General features: G+C 49.8%; 1 protein-coding gene across 1 annotated transcript in view; it reads right to left on the bottom strand.

The window, feature by feature from the left end:
* CEACAM19 (carcinoembryonic antigen-related cell adhesion molecule 19) overlaps positions 1 to 11,109 on the bottom strand; it is a 12,945-nt gene extending 1,836 nt beyond the window's left edge. The window contains exons 1-5 of the mRNA XM_012653236.1: positions 11,053 to 11,109; positions 10,094 to 10,462; positions 2,269 to 2,511; positions 1,256 to 1,303; positions 179 to 283 (exon numbers count right to left, since the gene is read on the bottom strand). Of these exons, the coding sequence (XP_012508690.1) occupies positions 179 to 283; positions 1,256 to 1,303; positions 2,269 to 2,511; positions 10,094 to 10,462; positions 11,053 to 11,107 (820 nt within the window). The 5' untranslated portion in view covers positions 11,108 to 11,109. The remainder of the gene's footprint in view (positions 1 to 178; positions 284 to 1,255; positions 1,304 to 2,268; positions 2,512 to 10,093; positions 10,463 to 11,052) is intronic.
* Positions 11,110 to 12,658: the final 1,549 nt, after the last annotated feature.

Genomic DNA, 12,658 nt, shown 5'->3' with positions numbered 1-12,658 from the left:
GTGAGCCACCGCGCCCGGCCCACTCCCCATTTTTGTTGTGCTGTTTCCTTCCAGTCTCTTTTCTTTATGATTTTTAAAATAGGGAGAGAGAGAGAGAGAGAGAGAGAGAGAGATGAAGTTCCCAAACTCTGTGCCACGGTACCCTGGGGCGCCCTTCGAGAAGTTGTCCTGAGGGGAGAGGGTGGGGATGGGCTCACCAGGGCTGAGTTCGTGGACCCCTTGTCACTGAGGGGAGACACCGGGAAGGCTGGAGATGACATTAGTTCGTAGGCATTGTTGTTACCTGAAACACAGGACAAGGGGGGGACGGTACCAGCTGACCGATGGGACCCACAGACCCGCTCTGGCTGCCTGCCCACATTCGTTTATTCATTCGTTCAACTAACATTTATGCAAACACTTCTTCTTGCCAAACCGGGTGCTGGGGACATAGCAGTGATCAAGACAGTCCTGCTCAGGCCCCCCGCCCCGGGGCTCATAGTCCAGTTGGGGAGACTGACCCATCCCCAGGGTGACAACCCAGGCTGTACAGGGCTGGCGTTGGGGGTCTTGGGGGGATGTGGGAGCCCAGATGGGCGCCTAATCAGCCTGGGGGTCAGGGAGGGCTTCCTGGAGGAGGGGACATCTGAGACAGTAAAGAGGAGCGAGAGCTATGCGAAGGCAGGAGCGGGCGCGTGCAGAGGCCTGGTGGTGGGAGGCGGCCACATATGAGGAACCGTGTTTGGTCTGTTTGGATCACACACGCACACACGCACACACGCACACACATAATTTTTTTTCTTGTTTTTGAGGAGGGGAATGTTATGTGTGAGAGACGAAGCCAGGACGGACAGTGGGGACCAGGTTACGCAAGGCCTGGAGGGCCATGTTAAGGCGCCTGCACTTTGTCCCAAGGGCACCGGGTAGCCCCGGAGGGCCTCTGAGCAGAGAGTGACAGGATCAGCGTTTCAGAAGGACCCTGCGCAGGAACGGGCGGGGAGGGCGGTGGGGAGCTGGGCGGCGGATGCAGGGGATGGGGCTGGGTTGGTCGTGGCCTGTAGGGGCGGACGGGATCCCCTGCACCATGAGATGGGGGTGCCGGCCGAGGAGAAGAGGAGGAAAAGCAGGTTTGGGGGGCTGCTGATGTGCTCAGGTTCTGCGGGCTGAGTCTAGGGTGCGGCAGAGAGGTCTGGGGGGCACTGGGAGGCCCCTGGGGCAGAAGAGGTGGGAGCCGGGAGGAGGGCTGGGTAGTGAGACCTGGAGCCCCCCCACTTACCAGCGCTGTGACTGGGGCCCCGATCCGGGTTCTCTGTGGTCGTCGTCCTGGGGGTGTACGGAGGGGACAGACATTGGGAGAGTGAGACGCTCAGGTGGGCGGAGAAAGACCCAGGGAGGCTGGAAAACCCACCAGCCCCAGAGGGCGAGATGGTCACTCTGTCCCCTGCCAGCCTCTTCCTCCACAAGCCCCAGCCGCAATCCCCGTCTCCCCGGCTGCCACCTTATGCCAACAAGCAATGTCCCCCGGACATCACCATTTATAGAGACCATCTAATGACGCTGCTGCGTCCACTTGTCTAATGATTTCCTTAGTATGTCTCTTTAAATCGACTCATTTGAATATGTTTATTACACTTGAGGCCGGGCCTGGTGGCTCCCGTCTCTACACAGGTAGGTGTCATCCGATGGCTTTGCCTGCCCGCCATCCACTCCCCTTCTTTCACAATAGCATCCAGTTTTCCTCCTTTGGGGAGCCCCTCCCCGCTCTCAGTCCATTTGATCACGTGGAGCTTGATCTACCCTTGGCTCTAGGGCTGCTCGACCAGCCCAAGTTTGGCCCATCAGAGCATTCCGACACCTGGCCACAATGATTGGTTCAAGTCAGGACAGGTGGTCTAAGTTAAACCAATGAGAGACAGGCTTGGGGCTTTTGCTGGAACTAGCAGGAACAAAGTACTCTCCTTCCTCTGGGGTGGCCGAACTGGTGGCATATAAGCCTGGAGCCACTGGGAGCTATCTTGTCACACCAGGTGACAGCCTGCCTGAGAATGACACCATCATAGGAAAAAACAGAGTTGAGGAGTGCATGGAGGAGTTTCCTGACAAAAATCGAGCCCCTGGATCCAGCCATACCTGAAGCTAATGAGTTATGGAGTATACAAAATTTCTTATTTTTGGTAGGCCAGCTTAAGAATAGGTACCCTGTCTCTTGAAATGCAGAATTCTGTGTAATAAAGGACAAAAAGATCCTTGTCACGTCAGGGGTTCCAAGATTTGATGAGATGGTGTATGAGTTGGATGATGTAATTTGTGGAAGATTCAATGGGACCTGAGAGGAAAGGAGGAGGAGGAGACAGAGGAAGGAGAGGCCTGGGGCTCTATACCTGTGGCTCTGGCCCCTCCAGCTTCTTGTCACCAGGAGACAGGCAATGCTGCCGATGAGGAGGGCCCCGGCAGCGAGAGATCCGATGATGATGGTGGCCACGATGCCCGCATTCATGGGCAGGTGTGCGCCGGGCAGGTCCTTGTGCTTTTCTGAGGACAGAGAGAAAAAGACCTGTGTGATGTCGCGGGAGGGCTCCCCCACCGCTGCCTGCATCAGCGAGCACCGATTATCGAGGGAGCACTGGTGGGCGGTGTCCTACTTCCAGCCCCCCCTGCTCTCTCCTGCTTTTCAGACCTGAGTATCCGACCATCTGGAAGGCACGTAGAACACCTGTCCCAGATGGGACTCCTCAGCACCCCCACCTCAAAATCTCTGCTTCCTTAGGATTTCCCGCCACCCCCAGCGCATCCCGAACCTACCTCCTGACACGCTTCCCCACCCCCAACCCACCAACTCGCTTTTCCTCCCCCCAGTCGATGACGCCTCCTTCCTTCCAGCAAAAGCATGAGGTTCTGGGCTGTGATTTGTAGGAGACAGAAGGGACCCGCAGGATTCTTAAACTGGACTTGCCACAGGTGGGACCACACCGACCTGGCTCCTGCTCTTCTGACCCCAGCACGAGGCCCTCCCAGCTGTAATCTCAAACTGGACGCCTGCTATATCCCAGCCCTTCTTGGCAGCTACGTTCAAAGCCTATGAGGCTGTGATGCTGGGGTTCGAGTCTCTGCTGCCTACCGGCTGTGTGACCTTGGGCAAATTACTCAACCTCTCTGAGACTTGGCTCATCTATGAAATGAGGATAGTAAGAATTCCTAACGCTTAGGGTTAGGAAGACTGAATGAATAGCTACACACACACACACACACACAATGTTCTCTCAATTAGTCAACAAAACAGTAGGTTCTGTGCCATTTTACAGATGAGGAAACTGAGGCACAGAGACTTAAATCGACTTGCCTGAGGGCTCACGATAAGAGCAGTGCTGGGATCACATTCAGACCACCTGAACTCCTAATGACCCCTCTTGTGTGTCTTCCAAAAGAGGCACCTTTGTCCTGGGAGCCCTCGAAGGGTGGGAATAAGCTATTTCGGGCTCTGTATGGGTGGAGGAAAGACTGTTATTTCCAAATGGACTAGAGCGTCATTTTATATGTACTTGTGCAATCAAATTAATACATATTTTGAGTCAACCTTTGTTTAATCCACTTCCCTAAAAGTTTTCACGTTCAAAGTGTCCAAAACCTATTTGAAAATTTAACTGGGGGGGAGGGGATCACCCACACCCAGGCTTGCCTGGTCTTTGGGCATATTTGGTATTTGTCCCCACAGCCCAGGAAGGTAGCTAAATTAGGCCCATTTTGCAGATGAGGAAATCAAGGCCCAGAGGATTGCAGGCTGTTCCTCTTCCCGACGCTGTGCTTGCAACTTTTGCACCTTCTACCTTATTGGATCCCCAGAACAGCGAGTGAAAACTCAGTGGCTTCTGTGAGTGACTCAGGAGGTGGCCGAGGCTGTGTTGGCTGACTCAGGGAGCCTCCCCAGTGCCCCGCACCCCACCTCCTTGCATAGTCTCCTTACAACATCCAGAGCTCCCCTCCCTGTTAGTCCCCTAGGAGCCCCCATAAAACGGAGCTGATGAAAACTCCAACCTCACTGGGCAATATAAAGCTCTTAACAAGTGCCTGTAAAATTAGTTTAACTATTATGTTACTATTATTGGCATCATTGTTATTTTGTTTTGTTTACATTTTCTCCAACAATGACTAAGTCATTGAATTAATGAGTGCATAAAGCCCGTAGGCAAGGGCGTCTGGAAGAGTTGTGTTTGAATCCTGACTCTGCCACTGGTCAGCTGTGGGATTTCCAGTGAGTCACCTGCAGCTTCCCTGGGCCAACAGCCTCCGATCAGGGCACAGCTGAAGCCATCCCTCTTCCCACTGTGACGCTCTTCCACTCCCCGGCCTGTCTTTGAGTCTCTGCCTGAATACAAGTGACTCTGGCTGCCTCCCTTTCTGCCGCAGGAGCTGAATAAGTAGCCTTTGTTTTTCCTGTTGGATAGGTCTTCTGTGCTTATTTTCACAGCTTAAAAATCAGCAGCTTCACATAGATCTGCCGAGCTAGTACTTCTAACGACCCCAAGATGGAGGTGTCATTGTCGCCCCTGTTTTATAGATGTAGAAGCGGAGGGCTTGAGGGGTTTGGTCATTTGACTAAAGGTCATTTTGCTGATAAGTATTAAATCCATGACATCATCTGCTTAGTCCTCCAGGAGGCAAAAGAAAGTCATGGCTAAGGCTATGGGCTCTGGAGCCAGCCGGCCTGGGTTTAAGTCCTGCATCTGCTGTTCTCTAGCTGCGTGACCTGGGCAAGTTACTTAAACTCCCAGTGCCTCAGTTTCCCTATCTGTAAAATGGGGGGAGGACACAGAGCACAAATGCATGTGAGGTGCTCTGTAGGTGGTCAGTCAGGGGAGCTGGGTTTCGTAATTAACTGCCTTGGGTGTCAGAGGCCCAGAGGGCTTCGAGGAGTGTGTGCAGATTAGGGGAGAAGCCCAAGTCCCCCTGGCTAGATTCAGGGGACAACAGACACAAGCTGTAAATGACCGTGATCCCCCTCTGCGCTTTTGAGTCCAGTTTCCGCTGCTTCCTGGCTGTGGGATCTTGAGCAACCGACCTCCCTTCTCTGAGCCTCAGTTTCCCCATCTGTACACTGGGGCTGCTCTAGTAATGGGTTGAGCATTCCTAATCCAAAAATATCCGAAAGTTTCTGGGCATCGACATGACATCACAAATGGAAAATTCCACATATAAGTACTGAACACAAACTTTGTTTCATGCACAGAATTATTACAAATATTTAATTTAATTTAATTTAATTATGGTTTTTAAATTCAGTCCCCATAGGGACCGTCAAAATTTGCACCTTGCCTTCCTCACAAGCCCACTGCCCACCAGGCCCTGCTGGGTCCCCAGCCATCTGCTTGTTGGGCAGTGTGTCCAGCCCTGCTCTGGGCTCCCAGGAGGCAACTATGAACCAGACAGAAACCCTGGCCTCCTGGAGCTGACATGCTGGCAGTTCCCCCTGGGGTTGCACAAGGTGCCGCCCACTTTGAGTGGGGTTGAGTTGGAGGGAGCTTCTGTCCTTATAGCCTGAGCCTTGGCTCAGACACATCCTGCCGCGCTGGTCACCAAGGATGCCCCTCGCACTCTCCTGCCTCAGCCACACTGGCCTCCTGCCACAGGCCCTTTGCACAGGCTGAGCCCACTGCCCAGACCACTCCCCAGCTCTTTCCCCTCTGCTGAGAACTTCTAGTTGTCATTCAAGCCTCGTTGAAGGATGGCCTTCCCAGGGCAACCTCCCGATGCCCAGAATGGATCTTCCACTTACAATCTCGTAATCCCTGCGCTTTCCTTCACGGTATCTGCCACAGTTCAGAATGATGCATTTTTTAAAATTCATTTTTATTTTTATTTTTTGGCATTACGTATGGAGCTGAGTGATATATTTTGTATGTGTGTGATTATTTAGTGAATATCTGCCTTCCCTATTGGTCTGTGAGCCCCAGGAGAGCAGGGCCAGAGCGGTCTCAGTCACCACTGTGTCCCCAGCACTGCCCAGTACAGGCCAGACACAGGAGGCACTAGGGGAGTGGCTCCGGAAGGAAGTCGCGACTGAGCAACGTAGCATCTGTGGGAGGCAGCTACGCACCTTTGGCTCAGGTGGCCCCACGTTCGAATCCTGACTCTGCCACTGATTCTCTGATTAGTTGTCTCATGTTCTGGAAATGTCTTAAACCACCTGAGTCCCAGTTCCCTCCTGGATAAAACAGAAATTCAACCTGCACTGCACCACACGGAGGGGTTACACCAGGGGTGGGGAAACTTTTCGTGTTGGATGGCTGCATTAATGTAGCTGTAATCAAATAAGGCCGCATTCAAAAAAATATCAGTTAGATATACTTAAAAAATGTACATTATTTTGTGAAAATCTAAGTAGTAACACTATGTACTTAATAATTTCAAAAAATGAAAACTATTTGTTAATTTTAAAGTTAACTAACCTTTTAATGACTTTGTTGGGTCTGGTTTTTGTTGGAAAGGATTTGAACATTTGGTTGCAGCACGGAGGTCTGCAGTTTCAGTTGATCTTCTCGATGGGTGTCAGTCATTTGTGACCTTAAGGACGTCTTGACTTGGGTTAGGTAGGAGAATGTAGATTTGCAGCCATAAGTGGTTGAAAAGCAAGAAAGCATTTTTTGAGCATGTTGCTGAAGATACGGATATTCTACTGCGTTTTTCCATATTCCAATTGAATCTTTCTTAGCATCAAGCAATGACTTTAAATTGTCATCAACTGAGAGTTCCATCAATCCCATCTGTAGTTCTTTAGGTGCCTTGGTGATATCAACTAGGTGAGGCTCAAATGCTAATTTGAATGTGATGTCATGATTGTCAAAGTCAGTGAACCTTTCATTGTGTTCTCCAATCAATAGGTCTATAACAGCTGCGTATTCTTCAGATGTTTCTCACATGTCATCCTGCTCATCATTGACCTTGGCTAACTGCAGAAAATGTTCATCCGAAATCTCCTTTTGAAGAAATGTTTCGAAAACAGGTAGCTTTTTACAAAATGCTTGAATTTTTTGCCACATATCAGATATAGATTTAGTTTTACCTCACAAAGAGATATCCAAGTTGTTTTGATTTGACGTGATATCACACAGAAATGCTGCATTCTTATAGAAATCTTCTTTCAATAATTCACATTGATGACTCTGTTCTTCATAAAATTTAACTATCTGTTCTTTAAGAAATAAAATTTTGGCTAACATTTGTCCTTGCAATAGCCAACGCACTTTAGAATGATACAGCAAATCCACACTGAATACCTCATCTGTTAAACTTTAGCTTGTTAGGAAAATGACCATGAGTGTTGCATTTGCACTAATGTAGTTAACAATACTTATAACTTGTTGCAAAGTGTCACTTAAAATAGTAGCTTTAGCACAGAGGTTTTGTTGATGCAAGATACAATGAAAAGAAATGAGAGCATCGGGATCTGTTAATACTTCTTTAAAATCCGTGCAATAAACCCTTCATGTTTTCCTGTCATGGAAGGGGCACCATCTGTACATACACTCACTAAATTTACCAAATTCAGTCCAACTTCATGACCTTTATCTTGAAAGTTGTTGAAGATATCTATTCCTCATGTTCTGTTTGCTGGAGTACCCAAAGGGAGTAGCTCTTTGTAGCAAAGAAAATCTTCTGTTATGACCGGAATGAATTGTAAAACCTGCTCGGAGTCAGTAGTATCACCTGATCCATCCAAAGCAATCGAATAATATCTGTTTTCCTTTTGAAGCGTTGCATGAAGTTGTTCTGTTAAGTTGAAGGCTAATTCATGCTGCCCGTGAGTTGTGGTTGTCCTTGAAAGAGGCAGTTGTTTGTACTTTGAGACGTTATTGGGGGTCTAGGTATCCTACAGCTTCGACAATGCTTTCTTTCACAATTTCTACATCACCAAGTGGCTTCCCTTTTTCCTCAAGTATATAAGCTACTTTAAAAATCGCTGCAGTGGCATTATTTCCAGATCTTATTGCTGCTTGAAAGAATTGTCTTTGCTTTTGCTTTTTGTCTTTTAACTTCTGCAGTACAACCTTTCATGCCTCTCCCTCTAATTTAAAATATTTGTGGTCCTTATGAGTATTATAATGCTGATAAGCATTGAATTCCTTTAATGTCGATATTGCAGTATCACAAAGCAAGCAAATCATCTTATCTTTAGCAGAAACAAGATAATATTGCAATTCCCAACCTCATTAAAAAAAAATCTGTTTTCTTCCTTCAGCGATCTCTTGGTCTTCTTTGGCATGATGGGCTGTTAAGCAGACAGAATTTAAAAAAAATACTGTCGAGCTGTACAACTACTCACAAATTCCACTTCAAACAGAAACATAGTGCACTGTTGTCAAAAGCCGATAACAGACTGGCGTACTCGACCCCCATAAACCCTTGCCAACCAGCCTTGTTCGGTAGTGGTGCCACTCAGACGGGGGAAGTTAGAACTAAATCATGAGCGTAGCAGCGTCAATTTAGCCCTATGGCTTACTAATGTTCTAATTGTTCCAGTCCATCTGGGAGGATTATTTCATTGAAACTTATTTATTCTTTGGTATTTTAAATATGTTCATTTTAAAAATAAAATAAAAATAGAAAAGACAAAGATGTATTAATAAAAATAAAAACATCTGCTCTATAAAATTTGGATTCAGTCAAAAGGCCACACTTAAGGACTTAGAAGGCCACAGGTTCCCCACCCCGGGGTTACACCAAGAATCAGAACACATCTGTGTTTAAAACCCTCTAGTGGCTTCTCATCAAATTCTCTCTATGATCTATGAGTCTGGCCCTTGTGTGCCTCTCAGATCTTGCCTCCTTCAACCTCCTGCTAACCGTCGGGTGGCCATGGCGCCCTTTGTCCATGCTTCGAACACACCGAGCTCGTCTAGCCTCAGGGCCTTGCACCTGCGTGGTTTCCTCCTGTCTCAGTCCGTTAGGGCTGCTATAACAAAATGCCACAAACTGGGTGCCTTGCAAACAACGAGAATTTATTTCTGACAGTTCTGGAGGCTGGGAAATCCAAGATCAAGGTGCCAACACGGTCGGGTCCTGGCGAGGGCCCTCTTCAGGGCTGCAGGGCGCCTTCCTGCTGTGTCCCTACGTGGGGGGAGGTTCACACGAGCTCCCTTGGGCCTGTTTTATAAGAGCACTAATCCCATTCACGAGTGCTCTGCTCTCGTGATCTAATCACCTTCCAGAGGCCCCACTTTTTAATAGCTGGGGGAGGGGGCGGTCAAGATTTTGTCATATGCATTCATGGGGGACACAACCATTCAGACTACAGAAGACCAGATTTCTTCTGGTCTCTCCGCAAATGTCTCTTCTTCGGTGAGGCCTCCCTGGTGACCTCCCTTCTTACGGTGCATCTTCCTAGTTAGTTCTCTTTACTGGGCAAGTCATAACCTCTCTGTGCTGGAGTGTCCCCGTCTGTAAAAGGGAAACAATGATGGCGCCTGCCTCGCAGAGTTGTTTTAAGGTAAAAATGAGTTAATATGGGGCAGCGGTTCTCAACCAGGGGCGATTTTGCCCCTGGGAGATATTTGGCGATATCTAGAGACATTTTTGGTTGTCATGAGTAGGAAGATGATACCGGCATCCAGAGAGTAGAGTCCAGGGATGCTGCTACACTTCTCTACGACGCATAAGCCTTTTACTGCAAAGAACTGGCCAGTCCGAGATATCAGTAGCGCCGTGATTGAGAAACCATTGCAATTGTCCACCACCCCGTCCCTAGCACTCTTCCCAGAGTGGATTCATCAATAAACATTTGCCTTATGAACATAAAGATTGAGCGGTATATTCCTTATGACCAGGCATACAGTAAATGCTCAATTAAATATTTGATTAATTAATGCATGTGAGGAATAAATGAGATGGTGAGTTCTCCAGTGTCTGGCACAAGGCAGGTATTTATTAATAACAGATATTTTATTAGTGAATGCATGTGAGGATTAAAGGATAGCTCTAGGGCCTGGCGCATAGTGGGTGCTCAAGCAGTATGTGTTGAATGAGAGAACTAAATAAAATGGTGTTTGTGCAGGGCCTGGTCCACGGTAGTGGTTCAAGGCCCATTAGCTTCCCCACCCCTTCCCCAGACCCTGACACTCACCGGCCACCTGGACCTCGGTCTTGGCCTTCATGGTCCAGGCAGGGTTGATGGTGATGGCTACTTGGTAGGTGCCGCTGTCTGTGGGCTGGGCGCGTCGCAGCAGCATGGAACCATTGGGGAAGCCCACGATGTCTCGCTGTTTCATGGCGCTGCCGTCCCTCTGGGGCCGCTGTAGCTCAGGTATGTAGGTGAATAGCCTTGTGCCTCCATAGGCCTCCTCCCCCAGGTACCAGTTGATGTCCTGGAAGGTGTCTGGGACACCCTGGACAGAAAGGAGAAGGTCCTGGTTCTTTTGAGGCCGCTCTGGAATCTTCTGGATGTGGAGGGCTGCCTGGGAGCCTTGGGGCCTCCAGAGTGCCAGGATCAAGGCTGCGGGGAGTTATGAGGGAGGCCTGAGATCAGGGGTGTTGGACAGGGACCATGGCATTCTCTTCCCTAGATAGAGATCCTCATATGGGAGCAAGGGTTCCGAGTGCTGTTTGCTGGAAACAGTGCTGGGATTGATTAGTGATGTCTGCCCCGGGTGTAGGAGTGGAAATACAGCCACAATGCCACAGACTTGCCATCTCGTTGACTCAGAAGGTTTTTCCACCCTGAGATGCTATGTGGTCTGCCTCCAAACGCTTGGGCTCTCTGAATTCATTCATTCATTTATTTAACCAATACTAACAGGCATATATATGATGTTAACATAAGCTACAATACCAACTATGTAAAATAGGTCTAAACTTCCCTAGATTTCTAGGCACTGGGGATACAGCAGGGAATCAAACACAAATAAATTCCTGCCTTCATGGTCCTGACATTCTAGGAAATTCCATAGATAAAACAGCCACAGGGCTGTGATTCTACTGCCCCCCAACTTCCTGGATAAGCTTTCCCTCCTTCTGAGAGGAAACTTCAGCCCTGGGCTAAGTCCCACCTTCTCCCTCAGTCTTTGGGGAATGTCCCCTCCTTACCTGACAGCAGGAGGCTCTTTGAGAAGTGGCCCTGGGTCCTCGTGGGAATCTTCATTTCTTGTAGAGACGCCAAGGGGCCACCTGCTGGACACCAAGGGGGCCAGAGGGCTGGGCCTGGCTGTCTGAAGTGGGCCAGCTCCGTGGGGGTCCTGGGGACACCTTAGAGACACCGCAGAGAGGCTGGTCCAGCCTCAGTGTCCCCTTTCCACGGGCTCCACCTGTGCTCCCTGGGACAGAAGACACTGGTTGAACCAGTTTTCCAGAGTGACTGGGGAACTTACTGGGCTTCCCCGGGCTCCTCCCCTGACCTCCATTAACCTCTTCTACTCAGTGGGCAGCAACAGCAGCCTCTGTTTGAGCAATTCCCCTGGGCCAGGCGGGCCCCTGCAGGAAGGCCCAACACAGACTACCTCACCCCGCAGCCACCACACATAACTATTCCCACCTCACAGATGTGAAAACTGAGGCTCAGGGAAAGAGGGAAGTCTTAGCCTAGTTTACAAAAGCATCCTCCATTCATTTATTTCTTCATCCATTCCAACACATGCTCCCAGTGCCCAGACCTGGGTGCTGGGCGGTGCTGGTGACACGTGGGTGACTGAGACTGACCCTGCCCTGCCTTAGTCCACAGCGAGGCTCACAGTCCTATGTGGGGGCAGGGACAGAACCCATCCCCAGACAATGATGATCCAAAGCGATCAGGGCTGGGATGGAGGAGCCCAGGGGTCTGGGAGAGCCCAAGGGGACACCTCACTCGACCGGAGGGCTTCCTGGAGGAGGAGACATCTGAGCTGAGACCTGGAGTAAGAATGAGGCAGATAATGGGGTGCGCGGGGAGGCGTACCAGGCAGCACAGACAGCATGTGCAGAGGTGTGGAGGCCGAGGTAGTCCTCGGGGCGTCCTGAGGAAGCTGCAACTCCCTGGGCGGGCGGAGGGCCGGGTGGGATGGGGCAGGTGAGTGTGTGTGAGGCTGGGGAGGCGGGAGGAATCAATTGTGCCTGCTTGTGAGCTCTCTTGCGATGGAACTCGAGTTTTGGAGAGTACAGGGTTATGCTCTCTCATATCATAGCTATTAGCCACAAGGGGCTATTTAAATATAAACTTAAATTACTTAAAATTGAACGCATTAAAACATTTAGCTTCTCCAACTAGTGGCTATCACATTGAACAGCACAGATAGAGAACATTTTTCACTATCTCGGAAAGTTCTATCGGAGCGAGCAGGGGTTGAGGGATCTCAGGCGGGTCGTGCCAGCATTTCCACCCTGGTGACATTTCTGGTCTAGCAGGAAGAGAGAACGCCAGGCTGGGGTGCAGTGTATCGGGAGCACTTTGTGGGTGGGCGTCCTGGACGCGTGTTGTCAGCGTGTCAGAGGTGATGGCATCTTCCAGAGACCCCGGGTTGGGGCAAATCAGGAATCTTGACTTTGAACCACCTTGGCGGGTGGTGTGGCCCAGGCCGAGTGAACAGCCGCAGACTCCACGGCAGCCCAGCGTGAGCTGGTGAGTTTGGCTGTCGGCTTGGTTCTGCCACCATTGGCTGCAGGATCTGGGGACAAATGCTGTCGCCTCTCTGTGGGGATAAGCGTCGCCACCCCATGGCGT

This window comes from Propithecus coquereli, unplaced genomic scaffold (assembly GCF_000956105.1).
Source record: "Propithecus coquereli isolate 6110/MARCELLA unplaced genomic scaffold, Pcoq_1.0 Scaffold42, whole genome shotgun sequence".
NCBI classification, from domain to species: Eukaryota; Metazoa; Chordata; class Mammalia; order Primates; family Indriidae; genus Propithecus; species Propithecus coquereli.
Note: the sequence above shows the minus strand (reverse complement) of the source record. Positions and strands in the feature narration are given on the sequence as shown.